Source organism: Amphiura filiformis, chromosome 6, assembly GCF_039555335.1.
Source record: "Amphiura filiformis chromosome 6, Afil_fr2py, whole genome shotgun sequence".
NCBI classification, from domain to species: Eukaryota; Metazoa; Echinodermata; class Ophiuroidea; order Amphilepidida; family Amphiuridae; genus Amphiura; species Amphiura filiformis.
Genome location: NC_092633.1, coordinates 65,449,243 through 65,476,165, shown reverse-complemented (window position 1 = coordinate 65,476,165; position 26,923 = coordinate 65,449,243). Strand labels below are relative to the sequence as shown.

Here is a 26,923-nt window from a genome sequence, read left to right as displayed (position 1 = left end):
TACATACGCCTTCTCAATATCATTGATAGCAGTTAAAGTCCTCGTATCTACCAAAGCAACGCCAGCAAGCCTTGATTCTCAGTAAGGTTTCCTCTCTTGCGTTGCCTTCCATCTTGACTGTCTTGCCCGATACCTGTATAGTTCTACTTTCTCTATCGCTTTATTATCAATTTCAATGGACTCTTTTAGTGTCTAAGTTGGTCATGTTTTTGCATATTTGTGCATTTTCAGTCCAATTTACTTTCTCTAAGTATTCAAACTATTAAGTTGAACTTCTAAGTCTTTAATTAATTTATTGTGATGTAAGGACTACATCATCTGAAAACTTCAGGTCAGTTAACCATTCTCCGTCAATGATACCTCTTTGAGGCTCTTTCTTCGAGTTGTTTGAAAACCTTTGAGAGATATTGTGGCCCCTTGCCGTACTCTGTGTGTGGATAAGCTTGGAAACATCCTTATATATGTGGAAGTTAGCTAAACATTCCTTTCATCGCGGATTGATTAAACTGATCATGCATGGATATGATGACTCAAAGAAATCCAACAAAACTAACCGGCGTCGCTCCGTCTTGGTATATATCGTGTTCAAGTCGCCGAGAGGAAACGTGAATAGAGACGAAGGGAACTATTTCTTACCGAAAAATTTAGGCCAGCTTCTAGCGCCACCAAAGTTAGCAACTTCAGGAAAGTGCAGCATAGCATTATGAAACTATAACAAGACATGTCACAAAAAAATGACCACCCTTCTTTAACAGGAGTGGCATGGTGACACCGTAGACACGATGGAACGAACTAGTACATTTATACCACTTCTAAATACAGACACTACATTTCAAATCAACTTTTCATATATAATTATAATCATATCATATTCAATCCAATGACCAAGGTTAAATCAAATTTCATATACTAATTACATACCTTGATATTAATACCATCAATAACCTGTCATTGTCTGACTGGTGGAGACAGATGCCGTACCATACGTGTATATCATGTGATTACCAAATCAGAAATAGAAAAACCAATTAGTTCGGCTGTCAGTTTTTCTTTTCCTCGATTCTTCACGTAGATAGAAGATGACAATGTGGCTACAATGGATCTTAATCGTGACCAATCCTTTCGTATTTATTATCTGTGTTCCAGTACAAGAATTTGAGATTTCAAACACCAATGAGGATAACATGGATAATGTAAGTATACAGCCTATATGTCAATTCATTCAATGGATTGCAATCAGGACATAAAGAGGGTGGGCGAGTATCGAATCGTGTAAACCTAACATTATAACGATACCCTACGGTAACCCGAACCCTAAACATAACATTACACTAACTCTAACCTATTGGTTTACACATGACACGATTCTACACCCGCCCGTGCAAATAGTTGGCAACTCCAGTTCTTACCAAAGCTCTTTGGTTCTTACTAATACTATGTATGTGACCTCTTCGTCAGACTTCTTTGCGGAGTGTTCAACATGTTCAAGAGGATAACTACCAAGTAACAACAAATGAATAGAGCAAGAAGCATACCGCCAGCTATATAAAGGACAAAATATATCCACTCGTGGACGACCGTGTACCGAGGACCTGTAAAATTCTTGTGGGATACCATCTGATAGCTTTTTGAGAGGTTGGGATTTCTTACACCACATGATGCTTACGGCAGTTTAACTATTCAAATTTCAAAATCACACTCTTGTAATGTGATTTTCAATAATTAAGCGTACGAAATGGCAACCTCGCAATAATTTAAGCCCTATAGTAATAGGTGAGTGGCCGTCAAGTGAAAAGGATCGAAAACCCTCGCGCATCGATTATATTAGCGCTGCGTTTCAACCGTCTGCTGATGACATTCCTGCCAGATTGCAGACTTGTAATGACTTAACTCGAATGACTCGACTCGACTCGGACTTGACTCGACATTTGGTGACTTGTGACTCGATATGACATGTGACTCGACTTCTTTTTTCAGTGGAGTCCAAATTATGGGATATGTTAACTCCAAATTAATGCTTGTCGCTTGTACCATGCATAGGTTATGTTTGTTTGTTTGTTCACCAGTCGGTCCGAGCGTGTACACGATTGGATCCAGGCTTGATAATTTGGTCCAAATCCTGACAATATTATGTAACAATATGAGAGAATAAAATACATTTTACGAAAATATTGTGTATAATGAGGCCAACAAACTATTATATATCCTGCCCAGTAACTTAAAAATAAATATAAAAGTTAATTAGTGCTTCAAACAAAGAGGAATGTAAATTGTTGATTCATTTATATTTGTTCATGATTCGATATGACCCTACAATATTGATGTGGCTCGACTCGACGCGGCTTGTCCACATGTATTAAACTAACCCGACTGGACTCGGACTATTTTTAAGATGACTCAACTCGAATCAAATTGGCCTGTTCATTGAAATGACTCAATTCGACTCGTGACTTGACTTTTATGACTCAACTGCAATTCAACCCTGCCGGATCAAAGGAGCTCGATGGTATCGTTGACATCAATATTGTTACGATCGAGTCGTACTTGACTTAAGGCCAAAATCATCTTTTACCCGAACTCACACGAATGCACAACACAAATACACTGTTTGATTAAGTTAACAAAATCTAAGTCTTTAATTGAAAGCAAGTTATGATTGGTATAATATATGACAACAAATGCACATACACAATAATCAATTATAATCACTCTTTAACTATTTAGTACTTAGCCAGCATTCTTCTTCTTGGTGATCATAAAGAGTTCTTGCAATGTTCTGGACGGCTGATGTATATCCTTATCCTTGCGTATAAAATCCTCACACAAATCTCCTTGCGCTGTTTTCTCCAAACTTAACTCCTTGCGCTGCTTTCTCCAAACTTAACTCCTTGGCTGCTTTCTCCAAACTTAATTCCTTCCTTGTGCTGCTTTCTCCAAAAGTGGTGCTATTTCCACCTTTCACACAATATCTTCAGGAAGCAGGACTGCGATGCAGTTGTCCCCACTTATTTTGACTGCTGTGTTGTATCAAAAACCATAGATCATCACATTTAGATAATCTATGCATAAACCAGACTTCAGCAAGTCGACAGAATAAATATTCCTTTCTTGGAAGAAGTACGTTCTTTGACGTATTCTAGATCTTCTCCGACAACACTGGCAGGTAGTAGTGCATTGACTACATAAATTAATTCTGGTTCGCAATTTCCTTTCTTTGAAGGAATTGGACTGTAAGCATATTAGCTAGCTAGCCCAGATCAACACTATCAACTGTGAATAATTGTGTTTACATTTTCTTATTATATCAAGCACTGGGAAATCCCAAGTATTAATAGCCAAATGTGATCTTGGGAATTCCCAAGCCTTAATTATAACATTAACCTTTCTCATTACATCACTTCCTTAGGGGAATTCCATGACATCATTTTCACTTTACAATCTCACATATCTCTTGACATAAATAGTCTTCACAAATGATGTTGTTATTTCCATCATATGGGTTTTCCAGAAAAGTCTTAGTAAACAAACTATTGCATGATTATACAGGTAACTTCCCCTATTTCATGAAATACAATTATACAGAGTACATCACAATATTAAGTGGTCTAGCTGGGGTAGCTGTCCCCTGTGAGAAGTTTTTCACCCTCTTGAGTCTTGACCCCTGTGAGATGCCAGAGACAGAGACGCAACCAGAATTTATTTTTGTTTCGGATGGGTTGCTGTCATTTCATTGGGTGGTGCTGGGTATATATGTCCAACACAGCTGCAACCATAAAAAAGCTACATTACGGGTAGACTAGGTATTGTTGGTCGAAGCAACTAAAAAATCGATTCTCATTATCTAAATCAAATTATATTATTTAAAATAACACTTTGATGTTTTGCAAAAGTGCATTCTACAAATCATATACTTTGAAAACTTGCTTAATTTATTGTTGCTAATGAGTTATGAACGTTTTACAAAAGTGTTGTTGTTTCAGCCCTTTTTATAACACAACTCAAGAACAACAAGACCTACAAAAGTATATCTGTGATATTTGGATTCTTCTACACACGCTCGCTATGAATTCTGTTGGTCGGGCTGAGGTCACAAAGGGGAAATAGCCTTGTAAAACCAGTGTGCGCATGTGCAGTTCCCCTTTCTCGATCTGGTTGCTAAAAGGGGACGAAGGGGACAATGTTCCCGGATGTCCGACTGAGTGAATTGAGCAATGCAATTTTTGCCAAAGCTCACTTCCATTCGCAAGATGCTTAGAACTACCAAATCGCAACAATTTAAAATAGTTGCTAACCTTAAGTTTAGTAACTGTTTTCAACTGTTGCGATTTGGTCGTTCACAATCACAGCATCCTGCGAATGGTAGTGAGCTTTGTCTAAAATTGCGTTGATAATTTCATAACGAGCGTGTAGAAGGATTCAAATATCATAATTTGTAGGTCCTATGGTTCTTGAGTTATGTTGCAGTTACTGTTCATTTTCCTATACATAATACACAGTGCTCTCACCATTGACGCGTGACCTCTACAAACAGTGTATGTTATAGGTATGGGGCATTGCCTAGTTAACGTCACTGTGTGCAAAATAAAAGGCCAATATTGTTTGTACTCTCTGAAATTCTAGAAAATATAGTTTTGTAACATGTCCAAAGTTTGAGCTAATTTAGATGTTTGGAAATATTCGCACTTTCGTGTTTTAGTAAGGAAGGGCACGCATGCCTTGCAAAATTCCCTGTGTAAATCGAATGCAACTTTTAGTGACTATCACTCACTTGTGAACCACTTTCTTCCGAAGGGCATTAAAGCTAAACCACTTGACGACTATTTTTTGTACTTGCTGTCAATCAGAATAATGTATATATTACATGTAGGCTAAACACTGAGTAGGTGGGGCATCTGCAAATGTTCGTACCTCCCTAATATGTAAGTGACAAATAACAGCAAGAACAACTCCCATATATGTCCATAACTTTGGTCAGTGGAGCGAGCCAGGGCGATTTCAAGTGGGTGATTATTGATTGGCAAGTGCCATATTTGGGCATAAGTGCAGTCCACCATTCAATGTGGCGGATGGGCGCGGGCTGGGCTAGACTTTATCGATTGATTTTGCTGGAGTAATTTCCTGTTAACCAGGTTTAAGTACTACAAAGGTCGAATCATGCTTGCTGTGCAGTATAACTGCACTATGTAAACTTCCTATCTGCAGTGCAAGCTGTGATATTAATCCTTGATAATGCTTTAAATCAATACTAATGTACGATGTCATTCAAATAGAAGTCCCACAACTAAAGTAGCAATATTGTTCAATTTGCTCATTCAATCATCACGTCGTTCAAATAATCAATCGAAAAATATAATAAATAAATAAATAAATAAATAAATAAATAAATAAATAAATAAATAAATAAATAAATAAATAAATAAATAAATATGGCATAGCAAGGTTTCGAACAAGCCACCGAACCAATACATCCTAATCCATGTCAAAGAAATATATAATTCACCTCTAGCGTTACGCAATATTGGAACATGCCCCGGACATATATGCCTACGTAAAGATCCTACGTAATAGAAAAGCACGAAAGGTGCATAAAGGGTCTGTCCCTTTAGCATGTCATACTAACCAAATAAATCTATAGAGGTCATTGACATGTAACCAATTCTTTGTATACCTTGATACAATCAATATATGCAAAGAAGTATATTATTAGGCGTAGACGCAATCATCAATGCGGGAAGTATAAAACCATAGTCGCCACTCGTACGGCTGTTCCGAAAGCAGCCTTGAACCCTGAATTCAGAGGTAAAATTTGGGTTGTTACATGAAATTCAAAGTAATTATATCATGAAAAAAACCCACCAAGAGGATAACAATACTTATTCAGAGCCAATCTACATTCTCTTATTTGCAAAAGCCGACGATCGAAGAAAAATTATAAAAGGAGCAGGACCATATATCAACGTTAATTCCCGGTAAGCTTAAAAACGCATCGAAAACGCCAAAATGCAGTCACAAAATTTATAATATTACTAAATCTCCAAAACAAATTGTAACGTAGGTATGCAGAAAAGAGTTGCATTAGCAATAACAAAGTATGTGCAAAAAGATTTGTCTTTGGCATGTCGCTTTCTTGAAATATCACCAAAATATCAAATTTCGGAAAAAACGCCCAAAATGTAAAACAAACATGAACCTTCCAAAATAAATGCACATTTGCACTTGGTGACCCGGTCATTACCCAGCGCTGTGATTTGGGATTCCTCGTCGCTTTCTCTCTCTAGTTACTAGTACTTTAAGTTTGCCCTTACCCCAGCCCTTAATCGTCATAGATTGTCATTATGTATTTATTTGTAACTTGGAAAGGCATGTCTAACGCAACAGACTACGCAGTGTAGTGTAATAATAATTATATCACAGGTGAAACCGGGACATTCTGGTACGAGAACACCAAAAGGATGGAAAGGGCTTTTTGCAACAGTCGCATAGGTTATGTGAGTCCCCGGTGGGAGTCTATGGCTAATTCAATTCAGCAAAAGACAAATGAAAATGAAAACAGATAGCCCGTTGATCATGTTCGAGCCCGGTGTTCGAGAGATTAGACACCAACTTTCAAAATCATGTTAATGGGGTTACATTTAAGATTAGGAGTCAATTCCTCCAAATGTTACATGCACCATATTTGCCCTTTTTACTCGACATCTTGTAGAAAAGGTCTCGCAGCTGTTATCAGCACTAATTCTGAATTACAATGAAAATTTGAAAGTGCAATAAAACTGCATTAAACTTGGTACATGAAGCCGTAAATGTTTTAATAGCATTGATAAATTCATGGAATCATTGTTTAGGCGTATACAAGTTCGGTTCGTCTTTCACGTATTGGCGCAAGATGTTACATACATGCAATTATTCACAATAAATGTCAAGGATACATGATAATATGAATGGATTAATACATTCCATTAAACATTTTAAATAATTTATACCTATGATAATATCATTAGCAACCGGTGTAATTTAAGCATAGATTTGTGTAATTTCAAGTTTAATGCGCAATAAACTAAAGGAGCTAAGGTGTTCCCGGCGTACCTGGACAGTGCATCGGTGTTTTTTTTCCTGCATTACGATTTATGAATAGAATGCAATAATAGCGGATTTCAATAGTGGAAGTGGAACTCTATTTCGGGTAAATAAACCTCGTCGCGCTGCTAAATTTCACTTGTTCTTTTTCATTAAGGGGGTACTACACCCCTGCCCAATTTTGTGCCTATTTTTGCATTTTTCTCAAAAATTATAGAGCATTGGTGACAAGTAAGATATGTATATTATAGGGGCAAGGACTACAACTACTGCACTGGAAATTTTATTTCAGCACAGACAGCAGTTGTGGAGTTACAGTCAAAAATGAGGGAAAACCAATATTGATCAATAAATCAATAACTACTTGCCTTGAGTCGCTGCATTTTCAGTGCAGTAGTTGTAGTCCTTGCCCCCTATACATGTCTTACTTGTCACCAATGCGCTAAGAAAAATGCACAAATAGGCACAAAATTGGCCAGGGGTGTAGTACATGTACCCCTAACTAACTGTTATTTATCTTTTTTTTTAAACGCTGGCAAAGTTTTTTAATACATGTATGTAGCATATAGGCTTATAAAATGTTTCTTCAATTTCGCGAATTTCCATTGAATTTGATTTTAAGATGGCGATCGGCAAATGATAAGCAAACAAGCCAGAAAGAAGTGAGGGAGTGATGCGGGATGCCTAGAGGGAAAGAGACAGAAAAAGAAAAGTAAAACAAAACATTGATGGGAAGAACAGGAGCCCGGGCTGATAGGAGCTGATAGGGGACGAGAGGAGGAGCCAGAGAAAAAAAGGAGGATAACAGAGAAAGGAAACAGAGGAACTGGGAACAATGATTATATAAACTGAACATATAACAGCACAAGGCTGCCATTCGATGAATCCAAAGCCTTTATGCGTTACGTAATTAAAACGCCCATAGGTAAATTATGTTTTACAAGTCCAATAATTTACTCATGTTTTAAACGTTTCATCTTCCGATCGGAAAACTTCATCAGTATTAAATGCGACGAACAAACAAAACTCCTATCATCTCCAGAGTATTCAGTTCTTTGCGCATTCCCATAATTCCAAGGTCAAAGTTTATACAGGGTCAAATGTCAGTTGCTCAAATTTTGTTTAAACCCATTTCAAAATATAAGGATAAAGAAAGTATACAGTTTGATCAATCCAAGACTTATCGTTCCAGAGTTATGAGCAAAAAGGTCGAAGATCAATATTTGGGCTCGGATTTTGATGAAATTGGTATCAAAATGTTCGACTTGTTGTAACAATTTCAATAAGGAATAGTTTGTAATACCTGAGATGTTTTGTTGCCAAGGTAACATAGCGAAACGGGTCAACACCCATCAGTCCTATTGTGTGACCTATTTTGCTGTGTTTCTTAGGTAACCAAATGTCCTAGATTGTGTAAACTATTATTTTTCTTGCCTGCTATTACAAGATGAAATAGCTGAGGCCATTTTCATCAAAATAGGAGGAAATGTTCTGTTTTTACCCATGTGTTCGGACATTTAGTTGTCCGACATACAACCACCAGCTTAGCAGAGTTAATGAAAGTAACGTTTTGTTGATGGAAACGCTTTAAAATGTTTAGTTGGTAATCCGAACCCACTTTGAGCCCACTATTCGCTGCAGAAGTAGTGATGTAACAGGATTAATTACCATAGCGATTAGGTCAAAACTGTTTTTGAACGTATTGCAACATACGTTGTTATTCGCACCATAGATTATCAAAGAATAGGAACAAAGACCTGGATTGTAACTCTATAGAAATTTCACATAATGCTGAGTTCATGTACCTTTCCCTCGCACATGTACGATAAGTGTCTTTGAAAAGAGCGGTATTGTGTTAATTCAATCTATGATTGCACACATACACCCCACTGACAGGTAATGAGTGCAACCTGCTTATAGCGCGGGGCAATATATTCAAAAATTGTTTTGACCCATCGCTCAAAAAGCTGATTAACTTTATAGTATAATAATAACAAGTTAATAAACATTCAGAACTTTGATAATTTAACCATGCATCAAAATATCGTGTTTTTGGTCCCTGCAGAACGATTCAGGGGAAGCCATGGAAAAACCACCGGACATTCTTGATGACTCTTTGGGAATGACTGACGACCTATCCGATATTTTAGACGATTTGATAATGAATGATAATGCATCGAATATCCCACCTGATGGAGATGATGTAAGTATAGTTTGTCAATTTGTTTTCTTTTGTTTAGTGTTTTTAAAATTACTCCATTTATCAACAATAAACGAATAACGATTTGATTGCGTACCATGTTACACACTTATACTTACTACATCTACCGTATATTGTATATTTATTAAGGGATGGGCAAATTTTTAGAAAATTTGCGCAGGAATGGGAGGGGTCTAAAATGTTTGATCTGAATTTTTGCCTAGAAATATTGATCACAGGTACAATGGTGAATAAGAATGAGAAAACTCTACAGTTTAATATTTTGGCATGCTCACTTGTGTAAGGGTATTGCATTTTAGCTCACGCACTTTTTTTGCAGACGCGATTTCATAAATTTCCCGTGGGCCGATTTTCCTCTAATTTTGCGTTGGTTTGTTAGTCCTACTCGACATATGTGATATTTCCCGTGGAAGTTGTGTTCAAACGTGTATTCAATTCCAGATGAGAGTTTCTACTGAAAACAACAAGGAGCAGTTTCTTGAAACTGGCTTTCTTGATCAATTTTGATGCTTTTATCATTCGTCATTTCTCATAAATTGTTTTCAATTCGAGACAGGCCGCTTCAGAAGTACTACTCTTGGAGCCACTAGATAACACTTCGCCGACAGTTGAAGACGAACCACCAGAAGAACAAAGTAAACCAGGAATGTTTGAATCTGATATTAGATTGGTAGATGAACAGAAACGCGCGCTTGAAAGCCTTATCCTGGAAGAAGAGTCAGACGATGATGATCAAGATGAAATGATGCTGATGGAGAAGAGAAAAGCCATCGGAAATTTATCTAACCGTTGGCCATACGCCGTGGTACCTTATGTCATTGATGCATCAAGTAGGTATATGCAAATAAAATTTGAATTAATACGTGTCAGTCAGATTTGGCTCTTTTTCCTGGCTCATATTTGTTGTCCATAATTCGATAGAAATAAAATGTCTAGGTTTATTCAACATATTCCTGGCTCATTGTAGTTCACCCAGGTTCGACGTTCGTCAACATATAAATTGAGATAACTCATTTACAAATTGGTATTGACTTATAGTTTCCCGATAATTGCAACAAATTGTAATTTAAACGATATGTGAAATGTGATTAACAGTCATACGCTTATTAACTGATTACTCATTTGATTATAAATGCATTATTTTATTCATTAAAGATTTATTTATTTATTCAGGATATTACTTAATCAAGTAATTACTTACTTCAATACTAAAATTTGATATTTCATGGGATAAATCTTGTTGACAATGTCACTCATTTCATGAATATCGTTTTCAATCATTATCATGCATTAATAATACAATCTGTTTGATTTAATTACAAGTAGCATCTTTCAACCGCACATAAAACAAACTTAAGCTGCTAAAAGTAACAAAATATTGGATCAGATATAAGAACTTGTAGGAAGATATACACTTAAAGGCCCATTCAGTGATTTGCTCATCCGGACGATCGTAAAATCATCAAAATTCAGATTTTGGTACCTTTGTAATTGGCATAGATGTGCTAACATAGCCTGCTAGTGGTTCGGTCGAAAGCCGTGTATTTTAGACAAAATAAAGCATTTGCATGATTCTGGACTTTTGATACTGACAGTACAAAAGTCCGACTCGAGATCGAAAGAAGCTCACTCTCCACGTACCAACACGCGTTGCGTATTGTTTCTACTACTTATTACATCAGTAGCTACTATTTTAAACAAAATACACAATTTTAACTGTTTTTCGTATTTGAAGTGACCGTTAGTTTGCCTCGGTGACCTTTAATTGCTTATTTTGTTTCCTACTACAAAAATTAAGCGTCTGTTTTAAATCAATTAGACTCTACTTCCCCCGTGTTAGAAACACTGGACTAGGGAGTTTTTCCAGTCGATTGGTGGCGCACTGTACGAAAATCTCGATTTTCTCGAGTCGATCTGAGTTGAAGTAGAAAACCTTTCTAAAACTTCTGTTTTTTGACTAATTTGTCGATGTATTCAGGGAAAAGTGGTTTAATGAAATTCTGTAGACTTATTCTTTATTTCTAAGCAACTCTGACAAATTTCCATTTTTTTAATGTTCCTGTGAATCACTGAAAGGGCCTTTAACTCAATCGCACCCTGCTCGATCGATTCACAATACGATGCGACTCCAGCGTTTGCTGGGGAGAGGTCAAAATACGCAGTGCATAATGGGAAGATGTCGACCTCCATAGCCCGCGTAACAGTGCAACGGCAACCACACTCACTTCCGGTAATTTTTACCGGCGTAACCTCTGTTGTTACGTAACACAATGTTGAAAATAAGACTGCAAAGATGGAAAACACTCAAAAAATGGAATACACGAGTCAATAATTCCCGCATTGAGCCACAGATAAGATATGAAACACGAGTTTAAAGCAGTTATATCTACAACTATGAGCAAACGCCGGACGTATGCTCTTCTGTAATAATATACATTACTACTTCAGCTTGCATTACATTTTCAGCGAAAATGTTTGGTGGGATAAGTTGGTGAAATGCTTCTTTCAGAGAGGCCTCGTGTCGTATTCGTGCGTGACCATTGTCACTAGCAAAATTAGCAGCCGGCCTTATGTCTATATGTCGAAAGATAATCGTCAGAATCGTCCAGTTGACTCCAGTGATATATATTTATTTATACAAAATACTGCCTTGTCTTACAAAATATGTACGTTTCTTCTGTGTAGTTTATTTTAAACAGAATACAAAATTAAACTGTGGTTTTTTTTTTTAAGAGACAATTAATAATACGATTAAAAACATTATAATTTTGTATATTGTTTTTTATATAGCTGCCCTGTAACTATTCCTGTAAAAGCTGCAAATAGCGTTTTACACAGGGTGACAATATCTACATTCAAATGCTCTCACTAAAGGCATAGTAAGGGAGCGATCGTTATTTATGGCAGGGGGGGGGGGGAATGGGTAAATTTAGGGGGGAACACGAAATTTTTTTGTGGTCTTGAGGGGGGAACCTGAAATTTTTAGTTGAACCAGGAGGGGGGACTGTTAAATTTTAAATGGAGAAAATTGGGAAAACAAGGGGGAACGCGAAAATTTTGAGCAGACGCGAGGGGGGAACGCGAAATTTTTTGTCGATATTTTTGCCAAAACACCCATTCCCCCCCCTGCCGTAAATAACGATCGGTCCCTAATGTGGTACTGATATTATAACACCATGCCAAGTTCACTGATACCAACTTACTTTTTGTTATATACAGTTACCGGTACGTCAGCCATTATGAAAGCTATTGAGCACTGGGAATATCATACGTGTATAAGGTTCAAACCAATGACAGACCAACTAGTGGAGGAAATTGGTCATTCCGATCATGTTGTGTTTGAAAAGGGGACTGGGTAGGTAACGATGTACACCACATGCAATATTATCATAAACAGTATACAAATATTAACTGTCTATGAGTGTGATGGTCGAAATATAATCACGAGGTGAAAGATGGATTGTTCCATTCCACGAGCCGGAACGGCGAGTGGAATGGAACAATACATCTTTCACCGAGTGATTATATTTCGACCATTACACGAATTTAAGACAGTTAATATTTGTTTTATATCACTCATACATAAATTCTATTACTAAAATACTATTTAAGGTAGGAAATACATTTTTTCATCAACATAACACCATGTTTTGCCGTGATATACTTCACATTTTGGGGTACACCCCATAACTAAATCGGCGAGTCCAAGAGTCAGCGCACGGCTTGGCGCAGGCGCACTACGGCAGAGCACATGATGGTAAAGACTATCACACGGAGAGGGTGATGGTAAAATGACAAATGGTAATCAACCAATGAACTGTCTAGAATTTATGTATGAGTGATATAATATGTACTATCAAGAATATAATAAATTACTGAGTTCGGACTTTTGCGATGCGATGAACAAGGTCGTGCGCTAAGGGTGTCAAATTAAGTTCATTAGTTTCAAAAGCACTGAAAGCTCCCTGCGATCTAAGCACTGAGTAAACACTGAGTAAACAGTCACAGTACACTACAATACAGTCACGCTGTTTAACATGAACACCCGCAAATCCTATGTCTGGTCTGATATTGGGTCACTCATGCCATTACACAGGAGAAAATCACTTGAGTAATTAACGTGTATTGTTTATTCAACTAATTTGTCAACATTCTCATGTCGGTGTTCAAAAAGGCTTTTTATGGAGAACCTATTGTCAACAGTAAAGTATTTGTTTATTGAATAAGGTCAAGTGTGTGATGCTTTTGTGTTGAAGGACCATTGAAAGAATATCTAATTTCACTATTTTGAAGTCTCCAAATTCATCCAAATTAATCAGGGTTGCCAAACTGCAATTTGGTCCGGGAATTTGGTCGCACAAATGGGTGACTTTTGAAGATTTTAACAGCGACTTTTGACAATTTCCTGTCTCATAGAAACAGGCGATTAAGGAAAAAAATGGGTGACTTTTTAGCAATGCAGGTACAAGTCTGTTAGGCTAAGCATTTGGATGTCTTGAAGGCCTACATTTATTCAACTTGACAAAGGGACTGTGCAATAATTAATTATGAACTCTGCTCAGACCATGGGAGAGGGTTTGTCTGATCGATATTGTGTCACTCATACAGGAGTACCGTAACTCACAGGTAATCAGTGTCTGTGCAAAATATTTTGGCTCATGTTGAAAGTAAGTGTTCTACAGAGGGGGATTCGGACATTTGATTTACACGGGGATTATACCCAGCTGTGAATCTGGCCAGGGGAGGCTATTATCAATTAGTGAGCGATTTAGTGGTTTCTGTTTCCATAGACTGAATCAACTACAAATTTATTTTGATTATTCTGAGACTGCACTTCAAATTGCGCTGCACCAGAATTACACCATAACTTTCAAAATGGGATGTAAAAAAATTAACTCAAACACTGTAATTGCACCTGACCATTACACATGACCAGAATATTAAAAAGAATATAAACTAGACTAAGCTGTGGTCTAACCCACGAACACAGCCGTGTTGTTACCCCTAATGACCTTTGACCCCAAAATATATGAAAACGGCCATAGACATTGGCTAATGTCAATGCATGGGTGCATGTGGCACCACTTTGCTATGTTACTTGTGACAGAAGGGCATTTTGAAGGTTTTTCGTCTCAGACCGGAAGTGACCCTTAATGACATTTGACCCCAAATAAAAAAATACCACATATGAATTGGGTACCCACAATTCATGTGTGAACATACCGTTACTGTCCTATGTTTTTCTTAGCAAATACAAATTTTTGACGGTTTTTCGTTTTATACCGGAAGTGACCCCTTAATGACCTTTGACCCCAAATCTGTGAGGACCCCATAGACACTGGATAATAACAATGCATGTATGCAAGTGGTGTTACTGTCCGACGTAATTTGTTGGAGAAGAAGCATTTTAAAGGTATTTCGTTTTGTACCGGAAGTGGCCCCTTAATGACCTTTGACCCTAAATAAAAAAATACCACATATACACAGGGTAATTACAATTTATGTGTGAACATACCGTTACTGTCCTATGTTTTTCTTAGCAAATAAAATTTTTGAAGGTTTTTCGTTTTATACCGGAAGTGACCCCTTAATGACCTTTGACCCCAAATCTGTGAGGACCCCATAGACACTGGGTAATAGTAATGCATGTGTGCAAGTGGGTTCACCGTCATACGTAATCTGTAGGAGAAGAAGCATTTTTAGTTGAAATCACGTTTTTGACCCCTATGACCCCAGCGTGACCTTTGACCCCACGAATTTCATGTGACATGTAGGGGCATGGTCAATGATGATTGTGACCAAGTTAGGTCCAAATCGGTGTAAGCATGTGAGTGCTAGAGCAAATGTAGTGGTCGGCAGAAAGAACCTGTAAGAAAAAAGACACAGCCGTGACTAAACGTCACGGCTGTGTAAATATCAGTACCGCAAAAGATAGTGACCGCAAAAGAGAGTATCCGCGAAAGACGGGTTACCGCTAGTGAAATTAAATTTTAGAGATCCATATGAGGTAAGATTACTTGTAAACTATAGATTTGATTACATTTCTTATAAATCCTAATGGCTGCCAATCAACAAATTTGTTTGCTCTTCTTTGCACCGCAATGTAACAATATACGCCGTGGATAGAGATTCAGAAAGCCTTAACTAACTTTTTAGCCATTTTGGAATTAAAATAATCACAAATACGTGAGTTGTAAATAGATTTAGTTAGCAAAAATATTCAAACTTGTTTTTTCTAAATGGCATTTGTTGAGTTTCTGCTTTCTAGCTACAATCATAGAATTTAGTCTTGGGACAGTTTAGGACCATGCACTAGAATTGACCCCCTTCCCCCCGTAACAATGTTGATCGGGGTTTTATCATCAGGCTCCGTGTTGGACTCTGCAACATTCATTGGTGGGGGAAGGGGAGGGATATGGCTTATAGGAGGGTTGAGGCTACACATAGAACATTACTTGAAAAACATCCATCAAAGTTTATGTGACTGGGGATGAAAACAATGAGTGCAATCGACCACGTGTCCCAACACAATAATTCTATAAGTGTAGCTCTCAACCCTCGACCTGTATATTATGTAATCCTACTGTGTATTTCCTTTCGTTTTACAGTTTCTGGTCATATGTCGGTAGAGTTGGTATAGGAGCGCAAACTATCTCCATTGGCGATGAAAATCGGGTTAGTCGCATGTTTATTCATACCATACTCACCGTGCGATTTGCCCCCGATTACTACTGCTGCGGATTTTGAATTGCCTATAGGCCTAATAATCTTCAAAGAAATTGTTCAGGAAAACTTAAAAAATAGGATGATTGCAATGACAACAATAGTACTTGTACCGGGCTGAGTGTCCTTCTTTGAAGGCTCAAGGCGGATTTAATTAAAAGGGCCCTGTTAGCAAAGTAGCCCTCGAACCCTTCCAGAGACGCGGATCCAGGGTTTGAAGTAACGAGGTACGTAAAGATGGTACTCCGGCCTTTTCTGGCGAAAATCCACGGTGGTTACTTGCCAAAATATATTACGGGAGACCCTTGTAAGACATGGGTTCCCTTTTTGACGAAACAAAACCTTAGAAATGGATCAGAAATGCCTCCGAATTTCTTTTCCATAATTGGTCTATATACCTGCCGCACCTTGTCCAAACCAAATCCGATATACATGATAAACTGTAAGGGAAACTGTTTGCAGTGAAAATCAGACAACTATATCAAAGAAGAAAATAATGGCGTTTTCTTTATTCCAGGCTGGCAGTATAGCACACGAAATAGGTCACACCATTGGATTTTGGCACGAGCAGGGACGTCCTGATCGAGACGAATACCAGAACGTCAGTCCAGGATTTGAGGACGCCTTTAAGAAATATGACTGGGAAGAAACTCTCACCCATGATATACCCTATGATGTTGGGTCAATTATGCATTATGGTGCATATGTAAGTATATATAATATTTCCAGTAGTCATATGTTGCAATCGTTCCAAATCTTTTCTTTTTTCTTCCGACACTTTTTAGAAATAAAAAATGTTCTGAATTCCGTGAGAGCACTTATCACAATTAACCATACAGTCAACCCCAGTGTTTGGACAGCGCGGCACCGAACGACCCCTCAAGTTTACCAAAACAGAGCGCACTGAATGACCCTAATGGATTTTAATACTTTTCGCTCTTTAAGACCAACATATTGACCATTCCTCTCATTTCTGTTTTTTTTGGGGGGGGGATTTACAACCAGCAGAAAGCCATGAAAGACCCTTGATTTGACAGTCCACAGCCTCCAAATACCCCCATTACCGATATGCCGTCAGCTACCAAAGACCCGCCATTTCCAATTATGTGTGTGTGTGTGGGGGGGGGGGGCATACACACCAAAATAGTGATGATTTTCCCGTATCCCTCCCGCCGCCTCCAAATGGAAATGGAAAAAAATAAATGCTAGTACGTGTTGTGTCAATGTTATGTTACCACTGCCAGGAGGACTACCACTACATTATAATGTACAGGTATAAAGAAACATTACAGACATGAACATTTCACTCAGAGAAACATCTCCTCCTCTCTCCTCATACACCTAATACTTGGAAACGGCGGCAACCGAGAAAACACCATACAACCAGGGACACATAAATTTAGTTTTTTACATCCAACTTCAGGGCCACATTAGAGAAATCACCATTCCTATACCGGTAATTGCGGATTCATGTTTATGCGTTAACGTGCACTTTGGGCAAACCTGGAACGGTCTGGCAACCGAGGACGTCCGCAGTTTATGTGTGTCTGCATATAGTTTCTCACGTGTGTATCTTTTGCCCGATCTTCTGTTGCACTCAGTCACTCACAACGTTACTGCACCACCCAGCAACAGTTATGATGGCACCAAACAAGGTGTGAAATTCAATACACATTGAAATTATAATACTTATATTAAGCTTTGTTGCAATTCGTATTGAAACCAATTATTTTCAGTATTTCAGCCACAATGGTCTGCCGACAATCATTGCAAAGAACAGCGAGAATCAGGATAAACTTGGCAACCGAATGACTCTAAGTAGACACGACATCAAATTAGCCAATCTTATGTATGATTGCCCAGGTAATAATAAACACAAAAATATTGCAATTGCATTGCTAAAAAAAGAATTCCGCAAACTGTATTAAAGTTGAACATTTATCCAGTATCCTGTCGAATTTATATGACATACTGGATGGAAATGTTCTTTGCTGATAATTGGGATAGAAGATGCTACTTGTGGTGATATCATGCGCCTATTCCAGTGCTTACAATGGCGGAAAGACAGCAATCGGTTTGAATGCAAAGACAAAGAAACTTTAGTCCACAAAATGTCGTGATGCCTTTACAATGGTCTAATAATGGTTTCATTGGTTTCTCCAAGATAACAGGAAAATGGTGGTGGGAGAATGACTCATGGATGTGTCGGGTGGACGAAATTACCAACCTTAGAAGACAAAGATCCTTCAAGGTCTGGAGAACTCAAAATTAAGGATGGTTACGTGGCAGCTCGTGGCCGGCTAGCCCATTATTCAAGGCACCGGATGACCTTGAATCTCACCAAAGTACGGCATTGTCTTGTGTGTACGCGTTTAAATGCCATTATGTCATTTATGGAGTAACCACGTGATCTTATTATTGCAATTAAAATTCCCGAGTTCCCCAACTCTTTCAAGACGTCAACCATCTTTGACTGTTTATGTCGTCCATTCAGCACTTCCGTAACCTGATACCTTGCAGAAACCGATTCAACGATTTGGCGACATTTCTAAAGTCATCTGGACATTTCAAGACTAAAATTTCTTTGTCTCTGCATTCAAACGGATTCCCGTCTTTCCGCCATTGTAAGCACTGGTTACATTCAAACGGATTCCCGTCTTTCCGCCATTGTAAGCACTGGTTGCATTCAAACGGATTCCCGTCTTTCCGCCATTGTAAGCACTGGTTGCATTCAAACGGATTCCCGTCTTTCCACCATTGTAAGCACCACAAGTGACACCCGCCTTCCATCCCATACAACAGGACACTGGATCAAGGTTTAACTTACATGAGTTTGTGGATTTCTTGTTTCAGTAAATAAATGTTGCGATACTTTTGTCTAGGGATGCATGTTATATTGTCCTGTACTGCATACCTAAGTACAACTTAGTCAGAATAGACAGGAGCCTACATTTTGTTTAATTAAATAGTTGACGATTTAGGTTAAATACTTGAGGAAACCGATAAAAAAATTTTATTTGATCGTTTCAATCTTTATTGCAATCATTAAAAAACATACAAAGACTAAGCAAAACGATTGAAAAGTAAACACATAATCCAGAATGGAGTCGACAGAATGCCATCCACATATCTCTGTAGCAACATAAATACCATTAGGCGACGACCGACCCTTTTTTTTTTTTTTTTTTAAGATTTTTAAAAACGACAAAATAACACATTTTAAAAAGGAAAAAATCTATTTTAATCAATATGCATGGCTTAGATGTCCAACGTATGTGTACGTGGACAGGTTCAAGTTGAAATTAAAGACCCCATTTTTACGCTACCGTCTATTTTGGCACTTTATTAAAAAATAAATAGTATAAGAAAGTTTTAACTTTCACTGCACGTCTCACGACTATATTATTTAGAGCGTGGTAGCCTACCGCTTGCATGCACAAGCCTTCAGAGCCACTGGTTTATTCCGTGGTCGTCACGTGACCGCTGGTGTTTCTAGGGTCACGTGATTTGATGATGTTGTCATAGCTGAGAGGGATGATGTGCCGGCCCTGGTCCCTGTTCAGTTTCGTCTCTTGATGTGAATGGCTTCCCGCACTCCCCTAACGTGGACATTGTCCCAATCAATGCGGTGCTTAGCCCTTATATTAATAATTACGAAAAACATTTTCTCCTCTTTGTGTGATCAAGCTAAGGAGATATAAAAGTTTATAATTTTTCATAAAGCATTTTCTTTGCAAGAACGCTGATGACAGTAAGTAAACTTATATACTTGTACTGTGTTGATTAATACTATACTGTGTTTTTCCCCTAGATACTTCACATTGTACCAACAAAAAAGGCAGCTGTGACAATTGGGCATCGAAAGGATTTTGCGAAACCGGGAAATATGTAGGATTTATGCTTGGTAATTGCGCAAAGAGTTGTGACCTTTGCCATGGTGAGTTAAGGCATGAATTTCTTTAAAAACGTTTTACTGTCAGAACCAAACAGTTCCATATGAAAAGATTTTTGAAGAAAGAAAGCAACACACAAAACAAGCAACAGTTTTGATGCTGCATTTCTATTTACAGTTGTGCCTATTGATGTTACTTTTATGTCATTGATGATCTCCTACGTGATGATTCCACTCTTGAAAATCGAACATGCTAGTCCTGTGAAGACATTGTTGATCTTACGAAACTACTTTTCAAAACATGGTAAAGGAAATGAGCAAAAAGAAGGTCGGGCGATGGGACCTCCTTTGTCATCCAAAACTTCCAACGTGTTTATAAGGAACAATTTGAAGTAAATTAGTAAAATCTTAGACTTGCACCCTTTGACGCCATTACCTTGGTTCAGATATGTCGATGATACGTTATTTTGTATCAATTTTTGTTGACGAAGAATTAATTATGAATAACTCATATTTATTCCAGAGTGCAAAGACAAAAATAACAATTGCGGAAAATGGGCGAAGAGCGGATTTTGTGATAGCCAAAAATATGGACACTATATGAAGTCACATTGCATACGAGCATGTGGAATCTGTACCATACTGGTGAGCGAACTGAAATTAATCATATTAAATAAACTCCTCACAAAAGTTTGAAAAGTTTTTTTCGAGCATCTATATCTCAGATTATTTGTGATATGTTCATATCGTGTTGCATATCAATATTGGATAGATACTTTATTCCCCTTTACAATGATACCACATTGAAAACGATCACCTTTTCCACAACTACACGTCTTGTGAATGGGATTTCAAACAGAATGTGCCAAATTGACCATTATTCTATGCTCTACAGCCCCAGTCAGTCCTCATTAGCGGGTGGAAAAGCCATACGCAGCCACAACAGCCAGGCACTTCCTCTTCATGCTGCTCATTAGCCTAGTCACACGTTGCCAGTGGCGTGCGCAAAGGGGGGGGCAGGGGCACAGCCCCACTTTTGTTGGTCATTCGGGGTTGTATTGGCTACTCTGGCATGCACAGCACGACCACAAGCTGGTATCACAAGTGTTCAATCGGGTTGAGGTCTGTGCTGATGGCAGGCCATTCCATTCTCTCCTACTCCCATATTCTGTAAGTAGCCGTTGACTACCCTGGCTCTGTGGGGTGAGCGTTGTCATCTTGGAGGATTACAATAGGTCCCAGATTGTGAAGATATGGGATTGCAGCTTGATGCACAGAATAATGGTCAATTTGGCACATTCTATTTGAGCCCCAACTACATTCCCAAGACGTACGTGTACTCAGGGGCAAAAAAGGTGATTATTTCAAATGTGGTGTCATTGTAAAGGGGAATAAAGTAGCTATCCATTGATATGCAACATGGCATGAACATGTCACAAATAATCTGAGATTTAGATGCTTGAAAAAACTTTCCAAACTTTTGTTGAAGAGTTATATAGCCTATAGCAAATTAAATACTATTTCAATCGTGTTGTTTTAAAGCAACCACCGTATTTTAATATTTAAACTTTTGTTGAAAAGTATATCGATCATCTGATCATCACGATCATTATTTGATACAAACCCGTCATTTATGATGTATGAAAAATATTTAATGAACATAATTTGGGGGTGTATGAAAAATGTACGTTTGTATGACGCCCCGTTAGGGGGCACCGTCTCTCGGAATCGCACATACATTCGTATACGACGCTTGTGCGCACGCATTGAGCGACATTTAAAGCAATAACGACTTTTGTAATAGACTTTTTATTTTAACAATTATTATTAGTATTTGGTGTTTTGCTTTTCTTTTCAGGACGACACACCACAGTAAATTCTGGCGTAGCTTGTATTGTATATTATTCTCTCATGGTGGTGATACCAAAGGAATTTCACCGCCTCTGGATATAATTGTAAAAATCATATTATGTTCTTTCGTGCATATAACTATATATATATAATATATAACATATAACTTGCTTTATTCACCAATAAACATCAAAATACACAGTTATATCAGATTATATAAACTTAAGGTTTCGCTTGATTTTGACAAATCTTGTCCTCCAATTTGCTGCACGTAGCGCGACCTAAACCATTTTCTCCAGAAAATAAACGTTCTAGGTCTAAAAACGCATCTCAAAGCTGATAGTTTAAGGGTTATTATTATGGTAATATTTTTAACCTAGCTCATATAGAAAAGTATTTTTTAAGTGTTTCAATTTTGAGAAAACAGGCCAAAATTAAGCAAAACAAATGTTGTGTTGCCCTCAACGACCGACCCTAACTCCTGAAAAATCAGGGTTGCATTTCTTGTTTTCTTGGTTTTTTTTTTTTCTTCTTTCTTTTTTGAATGACGATTTTTACAGATATGTTCAAAAAATCAATGTTTTGTCACTTCAAATTAATATTTTTTTGAAAGACTAGTCTTAAGTATCCAGCAGTCAAAATTGACAAATGTCCCTGATGGAAGAAGCATATTTAATATTTAGTGGAGATTTTTAAAAACTGAAGGTTTAAAAAAAAGGATAATCGACCGACCGACCCAACTTTTCCATTTTTCCCACTTGAGGGCAACATAACGATTTTGTTGGCCTTACTGAAAGCATTTGCCGATTTCGTTACAAATAGTATAGTATAAACAGTATAAACATGATAAACAAGTCAATAAAATAATGTGCATATTCATTCTTGGTATATGTTGTCTTGATTTCATTCAGTAATCTTACATACGGTATTCGCCGATTTCAATGAAAATGTAGCGTGACATCGTGGTGTTTTTCACATATTAATTTCATGTACGCAATTCTGACCTACATTATTTCTATACATCGTCCTCTACATGCAGGTGCTAGTTATATGTTATTACGAATGAACAAAATTGAAATATTAGTGTTTTTCACGATTCGATGCAGCTAAAAATGGCTATCGATACAGCGCTTTCGATTTTTGTTCAAACCATTTACCTCCTTTCGGCTTGTGTTTTGAAGTCCGAACTCCAAAATTGATATAGTGATTGCATATATTTAGCGGAGTCCTAAATATTCACGCCTTACCTGTGATCGTCGCTGGCAAACAAATAAAACTTACATTTGAAAAGAAATACAAATCTGAGTTTCTTGATTTCGCGTGTTGTTTTGTTCAGATTACAGGAAGTCGCGCGACTTGTGGTTAATTCAAGGAGTACTCATATTTTATTTTGGTAGGATCGGAGAATATGGAGGGGTCTAAAATATTGAACATGTGTAAAGACTAAGTGGAAAAACCTGTCCTTATTTGGCATAATTATTGATTTATTGTCCCTTGTTTGTTTCGTACACGAAATAAATCGTGTACCTAAACCAGCCGGCAAAGGCATGGTTTCCCGCTGCTTTTAGTTGAGTTTGAGTTTTTCTTCTCAGGAAAGGGATCCGGAGGGGAAATTTTTAGTGGTGTTCAGTAATTTGCACTCTTACTGTACACACAAAGAAATGATCGCGCATTACCATCTGGCCTGGCAGGGCTACAGTACTTCCCTAAACAAAACAATGTTTTGGTACAGTGTTTTGTTACAGTAGCGTATAGCCAGCGGTGGGGCAAATTTCCATCCCCCCCCCACCCGACAAAAAAATGAAAAAGAAAAAATGCCCCTCGGACAAAAAATGAAATGGAAAATCGGGAGGCAAGGAAATGAAAAGGGCCAAAGAGGCCGTTTCCCACCAAAGTTCACCCCGATCATATATTTTGAACAGAACTGACAATAATTCTGATTTATATGTGCCAAATTATATAGCGCAGTGTACCTGTGGTGTACCATGCTCGACCCACACATCAGCGAGGTCAGTAACCGGCTAATCGGGGCTATTGTCAGTAGCCTTCGGCCCATTATGCGACTCAAAACTATTAAACAGGTCGATACAAAATGGCCATGCGTGGCGGTGGATTCACCCTACCATGGCGATTTCTGCCATGAAGATATCGGGGCGATGACACTGTGCTCCACCTACCCCCACATTTTACATTCTTGAGGGCTCTGGCTGAATAAATTGAGACCTACGATTGACAATTGACAGGGAAAATATTTGAAATTTCAAAAATAAGTCGGAGGGTAATCTGTCGGATTACGAGCACTCCTAGTTTACCCCCCCATCATGTGATGTGACATTGTTTTAAGCGCTACCAAAGTTGATAAAGAGGGAGCGCCTATCCGACCAATTGGCATCAAGTACCTTGTAGATATTATTTGAATGTATTGATCTGGAAAAGTGAACATCATATCAAAAACACTGATTTCTTATGATGTATCAGCGAAGGATTTATTGGAGAAGGACACAAGCTGGAAAGAAAAGACTGATCTCACGGCTGACCAAGTTCTAAATACAACTGTTGGAATTTTGTCTCAGCTCTACCCTTTTGCGAGGACAATATTGCCAATGTTTGGGTTGTGCTATGGGCAGTCCGGTCGTCGGAAACCTGTATATGGAACATTTTGAGATCATCGCCTTACCCAATTCACCTGTTAAACCATCCGTGTGGCTTCGTTATGTAGATGACACCTACGTAATCATTCGCCCAACAGATGTGTTACTTTTCACAGAGCACATTAACAGCCAGAATTCGCACATCAAATTCACTAGTGAACCAGATGTTGACAGATACCTCGTCGTGAGTATCGCTATCTACAGAAAACCTACACATACGGATCAATACCTCTATTTTGATTCACACGTACACCATCCAATCGTCCACAAACTAAGTGTTATCAGAACATTTTTCACAGAGCTGAAATCGGGTGACAGATCCCGATGTAAGGGGAAGGACGTTGAGCATGTCAAGTCTGCTTCAGGACATTGCGGATACCACAATTGGACCTTTGGTCTAGCCTAGGACAAACGTAGGAACATTTATGACCCTCCTACTAACGTCAACCAAGTAGAGGGCAAGAAATCGTCAACTTTCATCACCCTACTCACCTGTATTTACCTGTATTCACCTGCCTTTACGGGATCCTGGTAAGACAAAAGTCTCATTTTTGGCCACCCAAACTTATCACAAAATCACAATGCATGATACTTATATTGCCGAAGCCCTGAAGGCCTTATGAACTAAGATCACAAACACCCTTGCTGCCATCTCTTGCATTCCCTGGTTCAAAATACCATCATTATCTGTACTACAAAGAATCCCTTGAACTGTTTGATGGTTGAAAGGGTATTATTTTGGTAGACCACCACTTTCATTACCACTGTACTTGATGGATGACTATTTTTAAAATACATGGACCTTGGCATTGTATGTTGGTTGACCACCAAACTCGTAATCATCTCATTATAGTATAGATGGCTATCATTTTCTTTACTACATGCACTATCTGTAGGTTGACTATTCACTCTCGTTACTACCACTTGCAGTTACCTGTTAAATGGCCATCACTCACTTTACTACATACAATATATGTAGGTCTTTTCACCATGGTATGCAGTTACTACCCTGTGGCTGACCATCATTCTCTTTACTACACGTGTTCCTTCACTACCTGATGTCCATCTTTCTCTTTACTGCATATACTGACTGTTGGTTAACCACCACTCTCGTTACCATCACAAGCCGAAACTGATTCACATTGATTAATGGATGACCATCACTCTCATTACTATCACTTCTGTTGTCTAAGAAGTCACGGTAAGTTAATAGCAGAATTTGTTCCGTTTATTTGATGGGTATGCATCCACCTCTGTCCAACTGTTTATGGGAGGCGCATTTACTGCAGATGGTGGAAGCTTATTCCAGGTATCTACCACTCTGTATGCAAAGCTGTACTTGCGGATGTCGAGGCGGGCATATTTCTTGTGGATTCGAAGATCATGACCTCTAAGTTCCTTATAAACCTCTTTCATAGTAAACAGTGTACACTTAAACGTATCATTATCATGCATAATCTTAAACACCTGAATCATATCGCCCCGTATTCTCCGGTATGCAAGATTTGGTGAATTGAGTCTTCGACGTCGCATTTCATATGGAAGCTCACTAAGAGATGGTATTATTTTTTGTGGCAGGCCTCTGAACTTTCTCAATGGCAGTGATATTCTTTTCCAAGAAATGACTCCAAACACAGTTGGCGTTTTCAAAATGAGGCATACCTAGAGTTTTATAAATTGGTCTAAATGTCTCTTTATCCATGTAATCAAAAGTGTGCTTGATATAAAGACCCACTATCATATTTGCCTTGTTGCTTATGGTCCCAACATGTTTGCTGAATTTCAACGTTGGATCAAAAATCACTCCTAGGTCTTTTTCTTCTGCTCTAACTTTGAAGTCCTGTCTGATCATCCCACTCCCCATGCTGTAAGTGACAGGGCTTTCTTGTCTGCCATGATGGATAACCCCACACTTGTCCACATTGAATTTCAGCTACCACCAGTCTTGGGACCAGTTACTGAGGATATCCAGATCGTTAACATAATACCACAAATAATATGGGCCCCAACACAATCCCTTGAGGTGTCCCGCTCAGTACTTCAGCCCATTCAGACTTGCCTCCATTTACTGAAACACATTGTCTTCTATCCGATAGGAAGCTCTCAATCCATGACAGCAGGTTCCCATTCAACTGTTCCATCCAGCAGCCTTTGGTGTGGTACGGAATTGAATGCCTTATTGAAAGTCAAATATGCAACATCTACTCCTCGTTTCTCTTCTATCATACTTGTCATATCCAACACTTCCGATCAAGTGTGTTACACACGATCTACCGGAACGAAATCCATGCTGGTACTCACTCAGAAGGTTGTGTCTATCCATGAACTTCATTATGTGATCTCTTAATATTGATTCCTAATCTTTATGGAGGGGTTGTCGCAGAAACTCCAGCTCATTTTTAGCTCATTTGCTCGCAAATGTAGCTATAGGTGTAGTCCATATTTCTGTATGTTTTTTACTTTCTCTTGCTACATCGTTTGACCAATGGAGCTGTTAATTTGAGGGAGCAA

The 26,923-nt window shown here is 38.3% G+C and overlaps 1 protein-coding gene across 1 annotated transcript; it reads left to right on the top strand.

Moving 5' to 3' along the window:
* The first annotated feature begins 9,518 nt into the window (after positions 1–9,518).
* LOC140154111 (protein SpAN-like) lies at positions 9,519–22,172 on the top strand. Its single transcript, XM_072176718.1, has 9 exons — positions 9,519–9,574; positions 9,848–10,125; positions 12,515–12,650; positions 15,904–15,970; positions 16,536–16,724; positions 17,755–17,881; positions 19,830–19,955; positions 20,434–20,555; positions 21,769–22,172. The coding sequence occupies exons 1-9, from the start codon at positions 9,519–9,521 to the stop codon at positions 21,784–21,786; spliced, it is 1,119 nt and encodes a 372-aa protein (XP_072032819.1). The 3' UTR covers positions 21,787–22,172.
* The last annotated feature ends 4,751 nt before the right edge of the window (positions 22,173–26,923 follow it).